The 23,391-nt window shown below is 41.2% G+C and overlaps 1 protein-coding gene across 2 annotated transcripts in view; it reads right to left on the bottom strand.

The window, feature by feature from the left end:
* LOC122805417 (neurabin-1-like) overlaps positions 1–23,391 on the bottom strand; it is a 1,624,240-nt gene that overhangs the window by 894,248 nt on the left and 706,601 nt on the right. For both annotated transcript variants that reach the window (XM_044075548.1, XM_044075549.1), the window contains exons 9-10: positions 18,559–18,655; positions 18,239–18,440 (exon numbers count right to left, since the gene is read on the bottom strand). In XM_044075548.1, the coding sequence (XP_043931483.1) occupies positions 18,239–18,440; positions 18,559–18,655 (299 nt within the window). The remainder of the gene's footprint in view (positions 1–18,238; positions 18,441–18,558; positions 18,656–23,391) is intronic.

A 23,391-nucleotide genomic window follows, 5' to 3' on the forward strand; every position in this document is an offset into this window, starting at 1 on the left:
TTAGATATGATACAGCTGCTAAATGAACTTTAATGAGGGGGCTAGCTCCTCTACCATTAAAGATTAATGCAAAAAATTCAAGTATACTAAGTATCGCAGCTGAAAAGGGATCAATGTGTTTTTGTTGTGCGCAGCAAATGAACCTTTTCCACATACTTGTATAAAGCTTTCTTGTAGAAGGCTTGTGGGTAAGATAAAAGAATATGATGGGTAGGGAAGAGAGCATTGGTTGTCTGCTTATTAATGGAAATAGAAAAGCCACCCTGTCAGCTTAAGGCTTGAGATATCTGGAAGAACCATATCTGTTGGATGCAACAGGAGGTCTGGAATTGGATCCAGAACCCAAGGTTCACAAAGTAGATGAGGTAAGAGGAAGGGGAACCAAATCTGTTGAGGCCAGTAAGATGCAATGAGGATGACTTTGCTCTTCAACCTGGCAGCTTTCTGCAGAAATTTTGGAATCAGGTAAATTGGTGGTTAAGCATAAAGTAGACCAGCAGGCCCAGTCATGAAGTAGAGCAACCCTTGGCGATTCCCGCTGAGCAGGATTAGGGCAAAGCAGCTGCTGCATTTGTTGTTTGGGAAGAAGCAAAGTACAGTTGTGTACACTTGCCATAAATGTAGATGTTCGAGTGCATTCACTGTTGCAGTCATTACATTTGGATAATCTGCTGGCAGGTTGCCCTCAGTCAGCCTGAATTCCAAAGTCTTGGGTCCTGCGTCGGTTGCTGTCTTCTCTTCCATGACGTCAGGTCGTCAGGGGTATAAAACATGCAGCCAATGCCATTTTCTTTAGTTTTCCTTGCCCCCTATGTCAAGTGCCCCCAAAAAGGTAGCAATATTATAATATTATATATATATATATATATATATATATATATATATATATATATATATATACATACACATATTATATATATATATATATATATATATACATAATATAATAACTATATATATATATATATATATATATATATATATATATATATATATATATATATATACATAATATTATAAATATATATATATATATATATATATATATATATACATGCATCAATATAAACTTTACCTTCCTCTACATGCAAATACACCACATAGGTTGTAGAAGACAGAGAAGGAAAGATAAACTTTAGAGTGACAGGGGGATGGCAGGAGGGTAACCTGGACTGCAACTGTGAATACACTCGAACGTCTACATTTATGGTAAGTGTACACAACCATACTATGTTCTTTGTGTTTCACTGTTGCAGTCATTACATTTGGCTAGAATCCCAAAGCTATGGTTGGGAGGCTGGAGCTAGACAGCATTAGGTGCGGCTATAAGGCCCTGCAACACTGCAGTGGCAAAGCCTGCCCTGGACTTAGAGTAAAGAGGTAAATGGTAATGCTTTGTAAAGGTGTGAACAGAACTCCAAGTAGCAGCCTCTAGAATGCCTTTGGTTGGTACTCCTCTGAGAAAGGCTGCTGTAGTAGTTGCAGCTCTGGTGGAATGAGACCTAATGCCCTTGGGCACAGGTTTACCATGGTGTAAGTAGCAGAAATGGATGCAGTGACTTATCCACTTTGAAACTGTCTGCTTTGAAATAGCCTTTCCTTCTGATCCTGCAGCATATGACACTAGTATTTGCTCAGTTTTTCTTAGAGCTTTAGTCCTGCTCAAGTAGGATCTTAGGTGTCTGTGTACGTCCAAGGAATGCAGAATTCTCTCCCCTTTGTTCTGCGGATTTGGATAAAAAGTTGGCAGATTAATTGTTTGGTTAAGAGCCACACTGGACACCACCTTAGGCATGAAAGAAGGATGTGTCCTCAGAGACACCCTGTCTGGGTAAAATATGATAAAAGGCTCTACAGCCATGAGGGCCTGTAGCTCTGAAACTCTTCTTGCTGAAGTAATTGCTAGTAGCAGAGCTGTCTTCCATGATAAGAACTTTATATCAGCGGAAGCAGCTGGTTCAAATGGAGGGAGGGTGAGCTTTTCCATCACATAATTGAGTTCCCGTGCAGGTAATGGTGATCTTCTAGGAGGCCTTAAAATTTTGGCTCCTCTAAGATATTGCTTTATTAAAGGATGAGAAAAGATTGGTGGCTCTGTATTGTAATGAGCCAAAATGGCAGAGGCATGGATTTTGATTGATGAGAAAGATAGGCCTTTGTCAAGCATCTCAGTCAAGTATCCGATGAATATGTGGTTCTGCTGAATCAGTTTTTTGTGCTTGATTCCAGGCACAGAATATCTTCCATTTGTCAGCATACGATTTTTTAGTACTAGACCTTCTGGCTTCCAAAATGACATCCATCACAGCTTTACTGAGAGGTGTCGTTTGTATGCTTACATGATTAGCCATGTTGCCAGGTTCAGAGTCTGTAGTTGATTGTGCAGGATCGGATTGTTTTGCTGGCACAGTAGTTGTGGTCTTTGAGGCAAGGTCCAGGCTGGGTATTGAGACAAGTTCCTTAGCATTGGGTACCAGTATTGGCGGGGCCAGTACGGGGCAATTAATATCATCTTTGGCTTTTCTTGTCTGACTTTTAGGAGGACCTTAGGTAGAAGAGGCAGAGGAGGAAAGGTGTAAACTGAGGGAGGATGAAAGGATGGCTTTATCTGAACGAGTATCTCTTACATGCCTGAGTGATTCTTATTTGTGCTGACATGAGCTGGTAAAGAATCGAACACTGTGTTGCTTGCAGCCACTGAAGAATTTTCATATGAAATTACGCCAGATGAACTAAGATTATGGCAGCTGACACTGACCCCAAGGCTTGAAGGATCAACTGGGCTGAAATTTTGGTACTGAAATAATTTTCCTGACTTGAAATCTGACAGTCCATACTCTTGAGAGAGGATGAAAAGCTGCCACTGATATTGTGTTGAAGACTGCTCCAATGAATTCTAAGGTTTGAGTTGGCTGTAATGGAGACTTCTCATAATTTATGATTATACCCAGATGAAAACAAATCTGAAGTACTGGCATCTTGCTCTTGTTAGTAGATACTCAGTTGGGACTGTAATGAGCCAGTCATCTAGACGGAATCCCTGCACCACTGCCATGCATTTGCTAAAACACCCTGGGGGCTACACAGAGGAACTTTATTCAGCAAGTTCCTTCTTGGTGGTCACAACCATGACCATGGCATCCACGTGCACCCCCTCATCCCAAAATTCCTTCCTGACAGGTGGAGCCAGAATCCGATATGGTCTCTTAAGTATTGGCTCAACTGAGTCAGGCTCCTTCCATGCTCACCAACAGACCAAATGAATGAGCTTGTCAGTGGGCGGAGTAACCCAGGAGGTACATGGGCCAGTTCCAAAGGCCTCCAGAAATACTGACTCCTCTGGTGAAGGGTTGCTGGAGGTCCAAAGTACAGTTGTGTACACTTACTATAAATGTAGATGTTCGAGTGTATTCACTGTTGCAGTCATTACATTTAGGGTAATCTGCTGGCAGGTTGCCCTCAATTGGCCTGATTAAAGTCTTGGGTCCTGTGTCGGTTGCTGTCCCTTCTTCCATGACGTCAGGGGTATAAAACATGCAGCTAATGCCATTACATCAGTTTTTCTTGCCCCAGATGTCAGGTGCCCCCCCAAATGGGGAGCAAATACAATTAAAAACACAAAAATATACCTCCAACCAGAAGCATATACACCAAAAAGGCTTTTAAGCATAGCAAAAGAAAGTAGATGCATAGTAAGAGAAAAACAGGGTACTGGAGGAAGGGTAACCAGGAGTGCAACAGTGAATACACCCTAACATCTACATTTATGGTAAGTGTACACAACTGTACTATGTTCTTCGTGTTTCACTGTTGCAGTCATTACATTTGGGTAGATTCCCAAAGCTATGGTTGGGAGGTGGAATTTATACAGCATTAGGACCAGCTATAAGGCCCTGCAAGACAGCAGTGGCAAAGCCATAGGTTCATAGATTGGTACTAGGCTATTCAAGCCTAGATTCCTACATTGGCAATGGTGGGATTCAAACCCATGCCTCCAGAGAGACTGGAACCTGAATCCAGTGCCGTAGACTACTCGACCACCTGACCTCCCTTAAAAGTCTTCTTCTTCTTCTCCTTTCGGCTTTTCCGGGTTAGGGGTCACCACAGCGGATCACCTGTCCGCTCATGATTGGCAGTGGAGTTTTACAGTGTCGAGTTGCCAGCCCGGCATCCAACCTTTCACAGAAGGCATAGGCATGCACTCAAGCCTAGGGCCAATTTAGAGTATCCAATCCACCTACAGCATGTCTTTGGGATGTGGGAGGAAACGAGAGCACCCGGAGGAAACCCCCGTGACCACATGGAGGACATGCAGACTCTGCACAGAAGGCACCCCATCCGAGGATCGAACTGGAGAACCTCTTGCTGTGAAGTGGCAACGCTAACCGCTGTACCACCACGACCGCCATCTCTGGATTTAGAGAAAATTGGTAAATGATAATGCTTGGTGAAAGTATGTACAGAAGTCCAGGTAGCAACTTCTGGAATATCCCTGGAAGGAACACCTCTGAGAAAGGCTGCAGAAGTAGATGCAGCCCTGGTGGAGTGAGATCCGATTCCCTGGGGGATAGGTTTTCCATGGTGCTTATAGCAGAAATGAATGCAACAGCTTATTCATTTAGTTTGTTTTGAAATAGCCTTCCCCTCTGCCCCAGCAGCAGGTGTTACTAGCAATTGTTCAGATTTTCTTCGAAATTTTGTTCTGTCCAAGTAGAATCTAAGCTGTCTGTGCACATCCAAGGAATGCAGAATTTGTTCCCCTTTGTTCTGTGGATTGGGAAAGAAGTCTGGCAAATGAATGGACCGATTAAGAGCCACACTGGAAACCACCTTGGGCATGAAGGATGGATTGGTCCACAGAGATATCCTGTCCGCATGAAAGACGATGAAAGGCTCCAGTGCCATAAGGGCCTGTAATCCAGATATCCTTCTAGCTGAAGTGATTGCTAAAAGGAAGGCTGTTTTCCAAGAAAGAAAGTTTTAGTCTGCAGTAGCAGCTGGCTCGAAAGGGGGTAGAGTGAGCTTCTCCAAAACAAAGTTAAGGTCCCAGGCAGGGGTAGGAGCTCTCCTGGGTGGTCTCAAGTTCTTTGCCCCTCTGAGATACTGCTTGAGCAGAGGATGAGAAAAGAGGGGTGGTTATGTGTTATAGTGAGCTGAAATAGCTGAGGCATGGATTTTAATAGAGGAAAAAGACAGGCCCTTGTAAAGCATCTCAGTTAAGTATTGCAAAATCTTAGGTAAATTGGGCGCTGCTGTGCTCATCCCTAAAGACTGGTTCCAGGCACAGAATCTTTTCCATTTGTCAGCATAAGATTTTCTAGTACTAGGTCTTCTCGCCTCCAAGATGACATCCATCACAGGTTTGCTGAGGGATGCTAAGGGTGAATTTAACTCATTCACTCCAGTGGAGCTCAGTAAGTTTGCACTGTAACTTCCAATGAGCAGAGCCTAAGCCTTTTGACAGAATGAATGTCCTCACATTTCAAACAAATGTTCATGTCTCTGGAACCACAGGAGTTATGAAAGAAGTATAAATGGCAAACCCTCCAGCACAGCAAGTATTTTTATAGTGGTAGCATTCTTTAGGTTCTAGGTTGTAAACTGAATTTTATAAGTTAGAGTAAACACAATAACTATTATGTTTGTAATATTTTGTAAACAACTTACAACATTTCAGCAACCATTCAAGTTGCACACATACTGTCAGCAGCATTTTGCTCATCTAGCTGAGAGTTTTCATATGAGGCTAAGAAGTTCCATCCGTGTTACTTGGTTGTTGAGATATTTAGAAAAATGTGAAAATTATATCTATATAAATGAATAACATAAAAACAGCATTTAACATCATCTCTTTATCTGCACCAGACAGAGGTAAAATATGAATGCACTGGAGTTTGCCATTGTGTAAGCGTTAAGATAAAATCTTTTAAAATCCTGTACATAGCATGGTTTTGGAATTATTGGTGCAAATATGAACAAGCAATATTTGGTGCCTAGAAGTGTCAGTAGGAGTTAACTGCAGATGCACCTGGAGGTGTCACTCGGATGTAATCAGTTAAGTGATTAGTCAGGCTGCAAGGTTCAATGTTGGAAGCTGAGGGTGCAGAATTTGTTTCTCCTGCTGAGACAGCAAGGAAGGTGTCTGAGGCAGGTGCCATGGAGATATTTGTGACACACTGCACAGGAGTGGGTACCAGTGTTGGTGTGGCCAGTCTGGAGCAATCAAAATCATTCTTGGTTTGTCCTGTTTGACTTTTAGCAGAACTTTGGAGAACAGAGGCAGAGGGGGAAAGGCGTAGAATGATAGTTTTTTTCCAGCTGAAGGACAGAGCATCCACTTTCCAGGCTTTTTTGTTGGGAGTCCTTGTGCAAAACTTGCCCAACTGGTAGTTCATGGGGGAGGCAAATAGATCTATGTCTGGGCTCCCCCATTTGCTTGTCGACATGTTGAAAATCCGTGGTTCCAGTTTCCACTCATGTGGGTCCATGAGATTTCTGCTTAGTCCGTCTGCCACTGTATTCAATTTTCCTGGCAGGAATTGAGCTTGTAGGTGCACTTGGTAGCTCAAAGCTGTGTTCCACAATGCCATGGCTAGTCTGCAGAGGGGGTTGGAATGTGTACCCCCCTGCTTGTTTATGTACTACATAACCATGGTGTTGTCCGTCTTTACCATAGTTATCCTGGAAGAATATATTCCTTGAAGGCTGTCAGAGCATTCTGTACAGCTAACATTTCTTTTTGATTGATATGTAGGTGCATTTGATTTGGATTCCATTTGCACTGAGTGCACTTCCCTGTCAGGTGAGCCCCCCATGCATAGTCTGATGCATCTGTAGTTAGGGTTTGGGTGGCAGGGGGTAGTGTGAATGGCAGTCCCTTGTTTTAGTGGCAGGCCTCGGACCACCATAGGAACTCCAGGCTTAGGCAAGGTATGACAGGAATGATTGTTTCCAGGCTGCAACAATGTTGACTCCATAGACTTTTTAAGTACCACTGTAGTTTCCTCATATGCAGTCTTGCATATGGAATTAGAAGAATGCAGGAGGCCATGAACCCCAAGGCTTGCAGTATTTGTCTTGCAGATAGCAGGGTTTTTGTGGCCACTTGCTTGAAGTAAGTTACCAAATTAATTTGCTTCTCTGGCATGAGGAAAGCCATCTGGGCAGTTGTATTCAAGCTTGCACCCAGGAATGTAATCTGTTGAGAGGGTACCAGTTGTGATTTCTTTTCATTTATGGTGTACCCCAGACAAGTTATAACCTTTTTTTTTACAAACGCCAGATGATTTAGAAGTATGCCCTGGTTTTCTGCTTGAATTAGACAATCGTCCAGGTATGGATATATTTGAATATTTCTTTGCCTGCAAAATGCAATTACTGGAGCCAGGCACTTTGTGAATACCCTGGGCGCAGGGGACAAGCCAAAGGGCAGTGCAGAGAACTGATAATGCAAGTAGCCTGCTTTGAAGCGTATGTATCTTCTGCAAGATTCCCTGATTGGGATGTGCAGGTATGCTTCTTTTAAATCTTGAATTGCCAACCAGGCATCTTTGCCTAGCATAGGAAGTAACTGGTGAAGAGTCAGCATCTTGAATTTTGGAATGTCCAGAAAGGTTTTTAGAGTAGACAGGTCCAGAATTGGACACCATGATTTGTCTTTTCTGGGTAGTAGGAAAAGCCTGGAATAAAAACCTTTTCCTCTTCTGGTACCGGATGAATAGCCCCCATGTTTAAGAGGGAAAGTACTTGTTTTTGAGCCTCTGCCCACTAATTTGGGGGCAGGTCTGGCCACTTGTTTGGTGTTGGCAATGTGTGGAAATGAAATCTGCATCCCTGGGACACTATACATAAACCCCATTTGTCCTGGGTTATGAGTTCCCAGTTTTTTGCATGAAGAGCAATCTTTCCCCCCAAAGGAGCAGCTAAAAGGTAAGTGCCTGGTAATTTTAAAGGAAAGTCATTGAGACTGTTTACCATAGGGGGTGTCTTGCTATTTCCAGATTTGGAAGTGGAGGCCCCCCATAGCTTAGTTCTGAGAGTCCCCGGGACTGAAACTTGGTGCTTTTGGTGTGTTTGGGTTTGGCTTGAGAGGAGCTGGAAAGGAACAGTTCTTAGTAGGCCAGTGCCTACTAAATCTTGGAGGTTGCACTTGTAAGAAATATTTTACAGTTTGCATAGCTTTAGCTTTATCTTCTATTTTTTTTAGAACTTCTTCAGCCTTATTGCCAAACTGGCGGTCCTGATTTAAAGGAGCAACCAACAATTTTGCTTTAACATGATCAGGCAGAGATTGCTCCTTAAGCCAAGCGCATGCCTTCTAAGCACAGACCCTGTAACAGCAGCCCTGCAAGAAGCCTCTAAAGAATAAAAACCACATTGCAAAGTATGTTTTCCAACTTGTTGAGCAGAATGCAGTAAATCCTGTAAATCTTTATTTTCCACAGTCAGTAATCAACATCATTTTCTGTTTAAGCAGTCCGATAATATACTGTTGATATTTTAACATATAAAATTGGCAGTTTAAAGCCCTGATTGCCAAGGTTGCAGACGTATAAACCTTTTTACCCCATCTATCCAGCGCCCTGGAGTCTCTATCAGAAGGGGTAGGATTTTTAGCAGTAGAAGCCTTAATGCCCTTGGGCCCCTGAGAAATGAGTGAATGGGCGTACCTTCGTTGAAGGCTGTGCGCCAGGGCTGGTAACTCGGCACGTAAAAATCAACTATCAATTATTAGCGGACCGGAGTTCCGCTGTGGCGACCCCTAACTGGGAAAAGCCGAAAAACACAACAAGGGATACTGTTAGCAAAAACAAACTACAGATTTTCATGACTTTTGTCTAAAATGATATCACTACATTCTTATTAAATGACAAAGTTGCCAGGGGCACAGCTTTCCTACTTTCAAAGTAAATAACAAAACAGTAGTAGGATCAAGCTTGTACATGTTATATGGATGCTGCCTACAGTGTGTTCTATACACAATATCAGCTGTCTTAGGGGAAAGCAGCCTACACACCAGCTAAATGTATTAATTTATTCATTTATTTAAGTTTGATGACCGGGGAAGTCAACTGGGCCAAGAAGAGCGAGCCCGTTTTCAGTGGAGGCCCGGGGAGAAAAGCTCCACAATAATTGCAAGTTACATTTCACGTTACAAAAGGACATAGTTCATACAGCTAATTAAACATTTACAGATAAGCTCCATGATATTTGCAATTGGCTTGTCATAATGTTACAAAAAATGAAAAGATATAATTCAATAAAGAAATTTCAACATTTACATAAAGTGAATATTTTTGTTATAAACTCAATTGTAGGTTTAACATTTCAAAATATATAGCTACTAGCCATTAGTAGGTTAGGAAAATAATTGGAGCACTTCACCTTGCAACAAGGGAGCATCATCACCCTTCTGTATTTCTTTTCTGGTAAAGAAAGATCATTTGCAGGACACTGAAAATTTTACAGATATAATTCAAGACTTCCACAATTTGTTTATTCATGTGTTTATAAATCCATCCATCTATCCTTCCTTGACTAGGTTAGTCCCACTAGGCTAGTGGCCTCTTTTCAGCAGAGACTCAAGGTAGTATTTATACTACTAGGGGAAATTTGGCAATGGCATTAAGGAATTTCTCTTCTTTTCTGATAGGTGCCCTGGAATCACATCAACCTGAATTACTGCCAACTTAATTGACTGGGACCTTGGTTTTAAAGTATCATCTGAAGAATGAAAAATGTCTTCTAGAGGAAACCCTTATGGCTGAAAGGAGAGTTACACCTCTCGGTATCATTACAGGAAGAAAAATGCATCCACCTCATACTGAAGTTTTCATCACTTGGCATGTCAGAGGAAAAGTACAGTTTTGTACCTACCATAAATGTAGATGTTCGAGTGCTAATACAGCTGCAGTCATAACAGATGGGTTATCCTGCCGTCAGGCGGGTCCTCGGTCGGCCGAATTCCAAAGTCTAGGTCCGGCGTCGGTTGTCATCGCTTCTTCCCTGACGTCAGTGCGGCAGGGGTATAAAAGAACCAGCCGACGCCATCTTCTTCAGTTTTTCTTGCCCCAGATGTCAGGTGCCCCCAGTAGGAAGGCAAAACATAAACTTATGTAATAATGCAATGCAATATAATCATAAAACAGTAGTTTGCAAGCAAATACACCATAAAAGAATACCCCAATCAGGTTGTATGAGGAGGTGTTTGTCATAAGGCCTGTCCCAAGAGGGCATGGAGGGAGGGAAACCTGGACTGCAGCTGTATTAGCACTTGAACATCTACATTTATTGTAGGTACAAAACTGTACTATGTTCATCGTGCATACAGCTGCAGTCATAACAGATGGATAGAATCCCAAAGCTAAAAAGGGGTGGCAGGCACTAAGTGGAACTAGGAGGAGCAAGGATGCCCTGCAAGACTGCTGTGGCAAAGCCCGCTCTAGATTTAGAGTAAAGTGGAAGGTGATAGTGCTTGGAGAAAGTGTGCACAGAACTCCAAGTGGCTGCTTCCAAAATGTCCTTGGTAGGAACCCCCCCTGAGGAAAGCTGCAGGGGTAGCTGTGGCCCTTGTGGAGTGAGATCTGATGCTTGTAGGCACAGTTTTTCCATGAAATGAGTAACAAAAGCGTATGCAGTGGGCTATCCATTTTGAGACTGTCTGTTTGGAGATAGCCTTTCCTTGAGCACCTGTAGCATAGGACACAAAGAGTTGCTCTGATTTTCTGAATGGCTTTGTCCTGTCCAAATAATAACGAAGTTGTCTGTGAATGTCCAAGGAATGTAGTGGTCTTTCCCCTTTGTTTTGTGGGTTAGGATAAAAGGTAGGTAAGTGGATAGTCCGATTCAAGGCTACACTGGATACTACCTTTGGCATAAAGGAAGGGTTGGTTCGTAAGGAAACTCTGTCCTGATGGAAAATGATGAAAGGTTGCACAGCCATGAGGGCCTGTAGTTCCGAAACCCTGCCTGCTGAGGTGATAGCCAGAAGGAAGGCTGTTTTCCATGACAAATATTGCAGTTCTGTTGAAGCAGGTGGCTCAAATGGAGACAGGGTCAGTTTTTCTAAAATGTAGTTGAGGTCCCAAGCAGGTACTGGTGGTTTCCTTGGGGGGTTTATATTCTTAGCCCCGCTGAGGAACTGTCCTAAGAGAAGATGAGAGAATAAAGGAGGATCAGTGTTGTATTGTGCAGAAATGGCTGAAGCATGAATCTTGATGGAGGAGAAGGAAAGTCCACTGTTTAACATCTCAGCTAGGTACTGCAATATTTGAGGTAAATTTAGTACCCAAGGATTCTGGCCCTTTTTCTGATTCCAGGCACAAAACCGTTTCCATTTGATGGAGTAGGCTTTTCTAGTAGAAGGTCTTCTGGCCTCCAAGATGACATCCTGCACCTGCTTGGAGAGGAGGGTCTGTTGGGAAATCAAGGAATCCTCCATGCGGCTAGACTGAGGGTTTTCAGCTGACTGTGTAGAGTTTTGTAGTTGTGCTGGGACAACAGAAGAGGCACTAGAGGCAGGATCCATGGTGGGGAATGCGTCAGACTCTTCAGGAGTGGATACCAATGTTGTCTTGGCCAGTCTGGAGCAATGAGAATCATGTTTGGCCTCTCTGCTCTGGCTTTTAATAGAACTTTGGGCAGTAGAGGAAGAGGTGGAAAGGCATAGACTGTCAATGTTGTCCAATTGAAAGAAAGTGCGTTCACTTTCCAGGCCTGCGGATGATAGGTCCTTGAGCAAAAGTTTTTCAGTTGGTAATTTCTGTAGGTAGCAAAGAGATCTATGTCTGGCTGTCCCCATGCCTGAATTATCTTTGCGAAAACTTGAGGATGCAACTTCCATTCGTGTGGATCTGTCATATTTCTGCTTAGGTTGTCTGCCAGCGTGTTTTCCTTCCCTGGCAGGAATTGTGCTTTTAGTTGGATTTGCAATTCCAGAGCCGTGTTCCAAAGGGACATGGTTAGTCTGCACAGGGGGTATGAATGTGTTCCTCCCTGTTTGTTTATGTACCACATCACTGTGGTGTTGTCTGTCCTTATTAGTAGCTGGCCTGGATGCAGTAGGTCTTTGAAGGCCATAATAGCAATTTGTACTGCTAGCATTTCCTTTTGATTGATGTGTAGGTGCTTCTCTTTTTGGGACCATTTGCCCTGAATGCACTGATCTGTCATGTGCGCCCCCCAGGCGTAGTTCGAGGCGTCTGTTGTGATGATTTGATTTGCTTGAGGCATGCAGAAGGAGAGACCAATGTTTCTTTAGCATGCTTGAGCCCACCACAGAAATTCCTTTTGAAGACATGGAATGAGTGGTATAATTGTTTCCAAACTGTGGCTGTGTTGAGACCATAAGTTTTTTAGGTACCATTGAAGTTTCCTCATATGCAGCTTTGCACATGGGATCAACAGGATGCAAGATGCCATGAATCCCAGAGCCTGCAGGACTTTCCTTGCAGTCAGCCTGGTGAAGGTTGCCATTTTGCTGAAGTATTGAGATAGTTGCCCTTGCTTCTCTGGCGTGAGGTAGGCCATCTGGGTGTTTGTATTCAAGCTGGCACCCAGGAAAATTATTGTTTGAGAGGGTATTAGTTTTGATTTCTTTTTGTTGACTGTGTATCCCAGAAAGTTCAACAATTTTATTACAAATGCCAGGTGTTTCAGAAGTATGTGCTTGCTGTACGCTTGGATCAGGCAGTCGTCCAGATATGGGTATATATGTATCCCTTGAAGTCTGCAAAAGGCAATTACTGATGCCAGGCATTTCGTAAACACTCTGGGCGCAGTAGATAAGCCAAAGGGCAATGCAGAGAATTGATAATGGGTTGAACCTGCAAGAAATCTGAGGTATCTTCTGCAATCTTGTCTGATAGGGACATGCAGGTATGCCTCCTTGAGGTCCAATGTTACCAGCCAAGACTCCTTGCCCAGCATGGGAAGAAGCTGCTGTAATGTGAGCATCTTGAATTTTGGTACGAGTAAATATGTGTTTAGGATGGATAGGTCCAAAATAGGTCTCCAATCTTTGTCCTTCCTTGGTACCAGGAATAGTCTGGAATAAAAACCTTGACCCTGTTCTTTTGCAGGTACCTCTTGAATAGCTTTCATGTCCATGAGAGTTGAAATTTGTTTTTGTGCCTCTGCTCTTTGATTTTGTGGCAGGTTTGGCATGCCTCTCATTTTTGGAAGGGTGTGAAAGTGGAATCTGTAGCCTCTGTCTATAATGTCCAGGATCCATTTGTCTTTTGTGACAATATGCCAATTTTTTGAAAATAATGCCAGTTTTCTGCCTAAAGGTGCTGCCATTAAAGCTTTGCTTGGCATGCAAAGGGGAAAGTCATTGTGTCTGCTTTCTGAATGACTGTAATCTATCTTCTCCACCTCTTGGTTTCGGTGCTTGCTGTTGTCTGGCTCTAAATGATCCTTGAGATTGCCCTCTTCCCCTCGGGCGCCTGTATCTGCCTCTTTGAGGTCTGTCCGTGGCTGGAAAGGACCAATTTTTTGAAGGCCAGTTTCTGCTGAAACGTGGAGGTTGTACCTGTAGGAAATCTTTCACTGTTTGCATTGATCTTGCCTTTTCCTCCATTTTCTTTAGTACCTCCTCAGCTTTAATACCAAACAATACATCTTTTTGAAGAGGTGCATCTAGTAATTTAGCTTTGACATGATCTGGTAAGGTTTGCTCTTTGAGCCAAGCATGTCTACGTATGACAGACCCTGTAACAGCAGCTCTACATGAGGCCTCTAAAGCATCAAAACCACACTGCAAGGTATGTTTACCCACTTGCTCTGCACTATGCAACAAATCCTGCAACTGCTTTAAATCTGGTTGCTCAGGTTGTGTCATTTTGCTTTTCAACTGAGATAACAAAAACTGTTGATACTTTAACATATGGAACTGACAGTTTAATGCCCTCATGGTTAAAGTGGCCGAGGTGTATACCTTTTTCCCCCACCTTTCCAAAGCTCTGGAATCTCTCTCTCTGAAGGTAATGGGTTTTTGGCAGTAGAGCCCTAATTCCCTTGGGACCCTGTGAAATAGTTTCTGGGTCAGCAGCATGGCTTTTGTATAGGAATTGGTGTGAATCAGGAACCCGGTAATACCTGTCAGGTTTAACAGGAGCTGAAGGTAAAGAATCTGGGTTGAGGCTGGCTTCTGTGTATACATCATCTAATATATCCAAGACAGGAGGGATAGCCAGAGGCCTGTGCTGGGGAAGCAAGAGAAAATCCCTGAGCCTTTTCTTGGAATCTGAGTAATCTTGGCCTTCCCAGTGAAAGCGCTCCCTCAAGGTATGTAAAGTTTCCCCAAAAGAATAGTCCTCAGGGGGGGAAACCGAGGGAATGGACTCCTCAGCATCAGAGTCTTCAAAAGGGGAATATGAATATTCCTGTTCCTCAGAATGTTCTGAGGTAATAGAGGCTTGATCTGAGGAAGGGTAGTCTTCCTCCAATCTGGGCCTTTTGTCTGTGGGGAGTTGAGAACCCCTGATAAGAGTAATCAAATCCTCAAATCCTCAGCCATTTTGAGCATCTGTTTTTTAGGCATGGGGCCTTGAGAGGGGCTCTGTGGACCTTGTCTTTTAGTTTTCATGGCTGCTTTAGATTTTGAGAAGGCCTTAATGGAAAAGGAGGAAGGCCTGAGGACACCTTGAGAGGTGGCAAGTCTGTCTAAAATCTGAGTTTCCCCACCAAGAGTGGCGTCGGTATCTGTAGTCGGAGTGGGGGCCGAGGAGCTTGCGACTTCGGGCACAGAAGACACCGCTAAAGAAGCGCCATTGGTACTCAGGGGCTGCGTAGGCGCCTCGCTGAGAACCGGAGCACTGGTAGTCGGCTTTAGCATGGTGTCGGTAGAAGCCGCGGACCTCGTTTGTCGGTCCTTATCTTTGCGTCTTTTACTCAAAACTGGAGTCGGAGTATCTGACGACATAATGTAATTAAATTTTTTACCAAAATAGTGTTGGGCGAACTCCGCCCGACGCTTAATAGTGCGTTTGTTGAATCTAGAAAAAAAACGGCAGGCCGAGACGTTGTGGTCTGGGCCTAAGCAAGGAATACAGAAAGAATGGAAATTCTTATGCGGTATTTGCTTCCCACATGAAATGCAATTATTAACTTTGTCCGACATCAGTCTGAGGCAAGAAAAGTTTCCCCAACGGGGTACTTGGCTTTCAAGAAGACTTCGGCTGAAATATTTTCATAAATCTCAGGAGCTGACCGACCGGCACTTGCCAACTGCTTCTGCTTCGGGCACCGTGCGGCAAGAAAGACAGAAGAAGATGGCGTCGGCTGGTTCTTTTATATCCCTGCCACACTGACGTCAGGGAAGAAGCGACGACAACAGACGCCGGACCTAGACTTTGAAATTCGGCCGACCGAGGACCCGCCTGACGGCAGGATAACCCATCTGTTATGACTGCAGCTGTATGCACGATGAACATCGGTTATTTTCCTTTTCCCTTTACAGACACACAAAGGTGACTCTGAAGGACTCAAGTCTCAGTGTTACACCCACACCACATACTGCCATGAGTCAAACGAAAGTTGTGCAGGTTCCTGCTGCTCATACCCTCATCCTGCAGACACTGAAAATAGGGACAAAGGCCCTTGAAAAATAGGTAAATCTAGCTAAAAATATGGGCACCTAATTTGCATAACATTTTCATAACAAATAGCACGTAACGCTTCATTCTTCTAGTATGAATGTGAAATACTATTCAGAAGCACATGTTTAAAAAATCAGAGCGACAAAAACGATGGAAAAATATTAGCACATTTTTCAAAGAGATTCTGTAAAATCTATATATATCAATGAACTGCACTGCAAAATTCTACCACACAAGGTTATTTATTTTTGCTTCTGAAAAAGGGAGATTTAAGAGATTTATCCTCTTTCTTTAACTTATTGGTGCCACTGGTATGTTGATCATGTAAGAGTGGTTTTCTGTGCCCTAGACAGATTTCCATGTGTGATGAGGGGGAATTCAGAAAATTGTGTGTGAAGGGATAAATCAAGCCTGAAAACACGGACATACCTCCAAAAATAGGTATATCAAATGCAGGGATAAATAGGAATGTTCCTCCGAAACAGGGGCAGCTGAGAGGTCTGCTACTGTTTTAATGCAACTTCTTGAACAATACTGAAATGCTCCACAGGAAAAGATTTAAAAGTGAAATGAGGACTGAAACAAAGCAAAGGGCATATTATATGTAGTCATGGAATGTCTAAGCTGCTAAAGAACAGGAGCTGTACTAAGTTCATCCATTATGCTAACCTCCAGAGTTGACATGATGTCAAAGGATACCAATACACTCAGTGAAGATGCTAAGGTACTCCCTTTTGCAGTACTGAGGTCAGAGCAGAGAACTTTTGTATTTCAGAACACAACAGTGTAGCATTATGTATGGTAGTCAGCAAAGAATTACTGCTACTGTCAGGGACACAGGAAATTTTCTATTCCTTACTTTTTGATAGCCTCTTTCACATTTGCCAGTTTTAACAATGTTATCCTTTTTTAATCTGCCTGTTTTCTAACCCTCCTCCATCCATTCTAATGTAGCAGTAGTGAAAAATAATAAATGTAGTTTTAAATCCAAAACAGCCTACTACAATCATAATTACATGCATACTTCTAGCAACTTTAGATATATATATATATATATATATATATATATATGTGTGTGTGTGTGTGTGTGAGTGAGTGACTGGCAGACTTACAAAATTAATATGAACAATGACATGGGACCAACAAAGGACTTCATAAGGAATATATTAAGGCTGATGAGCACAAGGTAAGTGAGAAATAACCCAAGTACTATGTTTTCCTATTTAGTGATCCTTCCTGAAAATGATTTAAGCATATAGGTTCATAGATCAGTACTAGGCTAACTGCCCTTGCGATCCATTTTAAGCCTAGCCAATTATCCCTTGTGAGACTAAACCCTGCACCTTGTGTTTATAAGGCAAACACCTTAACCATTAGGCCACCCTCCCAACCCAATATACCTATGGAATGGTAACAGAGACTTAAAAAAGTTATATACTTCCAGGTTCTTTTACCCAATAAATCCTTCTCAGGTTTTGAACACTGTTTTGGGGAAAACTAACTTCTTGCCCTTTGCTGGTATTGGCAGACATGGCCATATGATCCTTAACTTGGGCCCCCAAATTGATTAAGGCTCTCTAGACATTGATAAAATGGACTTCTGTTCTCTGAACCAGGGAAACTGTAAGACAGATATGGCAGCCTCTGCACTAGAAGCCATCTACAAAGTCCCAGAGTCCATGAGGGATAGCTTCTTGAAATACTCAGGCTTTGCATGCTCATTCAGATATTTCCTTTTTTTGATTTCTTTTTTAGAAACCAAACATTTTTTTTCAGTTAGAAACAATATTAAAGCCTTCTACCTATGATTCTCTGTAGCCTGCTTGAAATCCTCACAATTTGCAGTTATCAATGTGATCTGGGCCCAAACATAAAAGACAACTTTCCTACTAATGACTGATGCTTATCTGATGGACATCTAACCACTCTTATACAATCTTTCAAATTTACAGTTGCCTGTATACCACATGGCCATATGCTGCAGGCACTGCAGGAAGGTCACAGCCAATTATCAACTGTTACTGAGCAACTTCCCTCCCCACTGTTGTGGGACTATGGAGTTCATACACAAGGGTTGAAGCTCTGTACGTGATGGTGAAGGAAGAGCTAGGCCTACTAAAATGCTTTTTTTTCCCAATGATCACTGGTGGATTATCTGTAAGTTTTATTCTGTCAGCTGTGATTAATAAAATGGTATACCAGTGATTGTGTCTCAGTAATTCATATCGGAGGGGTGTGGATAACCACGAATATTGGCTACTGCATTAATGTAGGTCTACTGACTTATCCACAACAAAATACTAGAAATTGTGCAAGAAACACCTTTTTGCCCCCCAAAATATATATAAATTCTACAGTCATTTTTTTTCAGGTAAGTGGGAGAAAGGTGATACTTAAAATGGTGATACCTTACAAGAATGTGCACCAATGAAGGATACAAAAGGAAGCCACTCACATATATTACTGCATTCCTGCAAAAGACCTGAGATGGAAGGAAGACATTACTTCTAGAATTTCAAATCAGGAAATGATGCAACCCATAAGTTACACCTTACTTACAGAGAATCTTCATTACGAAAATTCAAACTATATTGTCTATTATAATGAAGTAACAAAAAAACTTTACAGTAATTATTTACCAGAAAGGCAGCTGTTTGCTACCACCAAGCTCTTCTCTTCATCTTTAGTGTCCACGGCTGTGTTTTCCTGCACATCCTGTTGATCCATGTTGCATAATGCAATTTCTCTGGATTCCCCATCTTTTAAGTTTGTAAGCGGACTACTGTCGTTTACCTTGGGTAATTCTTCCAGTAACTTTAATCTGTCTTCAAGATCTGCAATCTGCATACAATAATCAAGAATAAATTAGATCAGGCTTGCACAAAAAAGTTAAACATAAAGCTAACAAAAAGGATCAGGTATGCAAGGAGATGTCTAGAAATAAATAAAATCATCCAACCTTTTCATTAAGTAGCTTTATTTGTACTGATTGCTCTTCATCCTTTTCCTTGAGAATTTTGCTGTACTCATTTTCCTTTTTAACAAAATCTGATTCTCTGTAAAATACATGTATGTAGATATTTTCAGTGAGTTAGGCATTGACAAAATATGGTCAAATACACATGTACATAAAATTATGAAAATGCATGAAGAAACAGATATTAAAGAAGTCATACTGGATCTTCAAGTCAAACCCTAGGTGGAAAATATGGACCTGATGTTATTTACTCCAAACATATTTTGAAGCCACATCTCAGAAGACAATTACTAACTCACTGTTTAAATCGTATCTCCTTACTAACTGAAGGTACATACCCTACTCCATTTAATACAAAGGAATAATACTAACACACTACTGGGTCATGGAAAAATTAAGTCAAAAATATCTGATGGAAAGGAGAAGAAACAAAAGGAAGAATAACTACAGAAGACTCACAAAGACAATTTTGATATGCAAGTGTTCATCATATTAGCAACACTTAAAACTGGCTTACTGTATATACTGTAAATAGTTATAGTTTTGTTCTTTAAAATATGATTCATATTATTCTTTTGTTATACATTTCAAAGTGTCATTTATGAAATCTTTTTATTTTTTTTTCAAAAATTACAATAAAATAATCAAGAAAAAAAATGGACTTCTGACAGGGGTCCATTTGTTTTCTCAGCACGATAAAAAATCACTGTCCTGGTTTAAAGGATATGATCAACATACCCTCTTTCCCCTGGCAGACCAACATACCTTTCAATGATAAAATACACGTTTAGTAAAAGGATTTGTTACATAGTAACCTTTCATCCATTTCCATTATTTTATAAATGTGTCATCAAATACATTTTCTCAGTTGAAACATGCATTCCTAGAGGGAGAAGTTTGGAGGAGGAAACATAAGGGTCAATTTCAGATGCCTCTCTCAAAGACCTAGTAATACTGCTGAGTACTCTCACATATCAGAGTTTGACTTCTGAAGTGGATCCAGCATGGACACAGACTTCTAAGCAGTTTAGGAAAGCCAGCTAGGAAAAGAAAGATCCATGGAAATGCTCCTTGAGTGATTACCTGCAAAACGGACTTGCCAAAGGTGGCTGCAATTCATCCATGCAACACTGCTTTTTAAATGTAGGTGGAGAATAAACTACCACTACATTTACAGAAACACAAAACTCAAGGAGAAATTATTCTTATTAAAATGTATTTTAACAGCAATGAAAACAGACTACCGAGTCTTCCTAACTGCATAGAGTGACACAGGTAGGCAGTCATGCAGAGGAAGTCTCTTTAGTTGTCTGCTTCCACTCCCCAAATTATAGCAAAATATGCTCACAGATTTCCGTTTTAAATGGAGTTTTAAGCTTAACATTCAAGTGATGAGGAAATGTATTTCGCTGTGGCACTACTGCTATCTGAGTTCTAAAAGCATCATAGGAAAACTGCGACTATTGGACACACATCAGCTGACATAAATCAAGTATGAAATCAGAAAAAAAAGTTTTAAGTAACCATACAATCATATGGCAACTTCTAAAAGATCTTGTACTGAAATATACTGCTGCTCCAGTAAAACATGCTCTTATCAATGTCTTTAACAGTTTTATTATGCTTGGCATAAAGTAAGTCATTGCAGTAGGCCAACCTATTCAAAAAGCCAGTTTACTGAATGACAGAACTTTTTTGAAGAAGAAGAGATGATGATTGTGATCTTGAGGTGTCTGGTTGCTTATTTCCTTAGATTATAAGGTAAGACCTTTACGACTGTTTCAGCATTCAGTGCTAAAAGATTAAGTGCATCTTGCATGAGGCCTGCACAGTTTGTATTACTTGCAATAAAAATTGTTCCTTGGTAAACACACACACACAAAATGTACATCTTAAATCAATTACCTCCCTTCAGTTCATTGACTGAAAAACTAATTTCTCATGTCATTTCTATATGTCTTCAGAATATGTTTTTTTGGAAGATAAAATGCATTATTTTACTCAAAGACATTTTTATTAAAATTTTTCCCATATCTTCAAACAGACTGAACCATAAATAGTGAAACATAAAATAATATAACAATCAACTAGTCAACTATTTACAAAAGAAACTATATACAATTGCCTAGGTATACAATCTATAACATCACGTTTCCATATACAATATGCAATTGGCATTAAAATGCTGTGCTGACTAATAAGATCAATTTGTTTTGTCCAATATTTCGTCAACTTTCTGCCAGTAAGTGATGTATGATGTTGTCTTATCGGTTCTTTTTTTTTTATGGTTGCTACTTCCATTCGAGACATGAAGACTGCGATTTTCTTGAAATCTTGAAAAGTTGGTGGTGCTTTATTCTTCCAGCAAGTTGTTATGGCTTTACGTGCAACAGCAAGCAATGTCCACAGTAAAGGATATTTTACTTTTGGGACACATTGTGGTGTGGGTACAATAAACAAAACTAATGACTTGGTTAACTGAAAAGTATCATTAAAAATTCTTTGAAAGAAATAATTAATTTCAAACCAATATTTATTCAGTGAATGACAATCAAAAAATGTGCTCCCAATCTGCTTTTGTATGTGTTTTACATCAACACCCAATAAGTTTCGTATATATTAGTTCTAATCTATGAGGGGTTAGAAAGGATCTAGGTAGGAATTTCCATGCATATGAGTTTCCAGTGAACTAACTTGGTGGTAAGGCTTTGTGATAAAAGGATCATTTCTTTTTAATTTTTATCAGGATCCTTTTGATTAACCTGATTATAATAATTCCAATAACTATTATTGGTATAGTTCTTAGTTTCTTTACATGTCTTATGAATTTTGGATATATATACTTGTTCTTTATAAGTATTATTTATTAAAAGTATCACAAGATCTATTAGCTTAGGAATATTATTTTTAAAAGTTGGTGTAATCAGTGCCAGCTTATTTGAAATGTACTGTCTTATTTGATGTATTGGTAGCCACAATTTATCATCTAACTCAAATTTCCTTTTGATTAGAGAGTCAGTAATATATTGCCATTGAGAATTTGATACCAATAAATCACTCTTTTTTTAAGCTCTTTAATTACATTTGAATCAAAGGTAGTTATACATTCTTGTGTACAAGCTATAGGATGCAAAATAAACAACATGTCTTTATATCTGGGTTCATGTTTATATATTTTCTAAACATTATTATTATATACTTTGTTTTTATACTTTTATTACATATTGTTATCTCATCATGTTGGATTTATATTATACTGTTTACGGGCTGAGTTACTAATGATATTACATATAGATTCACAAATTCATTTCCATTTGGCTGTATAGGTTGAGTTCAGCCACAGAGTAACTTGTTTTCGTAACAGATGCCAATGAATAAATATAACTGGAAGATTAATTCCACCCTTCTCCCAACCTTTTAAATCACAGGATCATAGGAGGTTACTAGGCTATTGGCCCTGAGGTCCGTATAAGCCTAGCCAAGAGTTTAGCCCATGTTTAGACAAATCAGCATCCAATGTCCCTGTCCAGCAGGGAGATGGGTGAAATCCCAGGGGTATATTTTCTGTTTCCCATCCAGTTATCCAGGTTGCATTTAAAAAGGGGTAAAAAGGTACTCTGCTTGATGTGGAGAGGGGGTCTATTCCACAGATGAGGGAGTCTCTGGGACACAAATCTGTCCTGCCGACAAGTCCTGTTGATGTCACAGATCAGGCTGAGGCCACATGTGTGGGTTACTCGAGTGGAGCTTGACTTGCGGATATGCAGCAGTCCCATCAAGGTGGGGTCCATGATCGCTTTGTATGCCAGACAGAGGTCACCTCTGAGGAGTCTGTAGGAAACTGAGTAGAGGGATAGGGCTTTTAGCCTATCTGTGTATGGTAGATGGTTGAGGCCCTGGATTCTCCTGGTGAGGAACCTCTGTGGTCTCTCCAGCTGCAGCATGTGCTTTGTGAGGTACATGCCAAAAGGTGCATTGTACTCAGTAGTAATGGGCCTTATAAGGGAAGAATACAGGAATATTATGACCTCTTTGTTCCTGGATGAGATACCCTTACTTATGAGATGAGCCACGTAGAAGGTTTTCCATACCACGGAAGGAACATGGTGGTCAAAAGTCAGGTTGCTTTCAACCTGGGTGCCCAAATCCCTCACGAATGATTGGAGTGGTTAGGACATTGTTATTAATGTGATAATTTGTGGAGACGTCACTCTCCCCAAAGGGGATGATGACACATTTTTTGTTATTCAGCTTGAGTCCATGTTTTTGGCACCAGTCATTTGTCTGAGTGAGATCCGCTTGGAGGACATCCACATCACTAGAGGAATTGATGACAGCATCCAGCTTGCAGTCATCTGCAAACATGGTCAGCCATAGCCCACTGGTTTTGGACTGCACCTCAGAAAAGTATATCCCAAATAACACAGGCCCCAAGACCAAACCCTGGGGTACACCGCTTGTTACGGGTCTACTGCTTGAGGTGGCTTCCCCTATTTTGACTACTTCGGTTTCATCAGTGAGCCAGTTTGCTACCCATATGGTAACATATGGATTGATGCATGTTGAGAGAGTTTATTTATTATGCCCAAGTGAGGAATAGTGTTAAAGGCTTTGGCCAGGTCAGGGTAGGTGGTGTGCACAGTCTTCCCCTCGTCCATGGCTTTGGTGACTGTCTCAAAGAAGCCTACCAAATTTAGCAGACATGACCTCCCCTTGACAAAGCTAAACTGTGTGGGGATCAAGTGTTTGAAGGTTGCCAATGTCCTTGTTAATGAGGTCTATGATAATCCATTCCATGGCCTTGCAGGTCAGGCT

The sequence above is a fragment of the Protopterus annectens genome, chromosome 6.part1 (assembly GCF_019279795.1).
Source record: "Protopterus annectens isolate FY-2018-M chromosome 6.part1, PAN1.0, whole genome shotgun sequence".
NCBI lineage: Eukaryota > Metazoa > Chordata > Ceratodontiformes > Protopteridae > Protopterus > Protopterus annectens.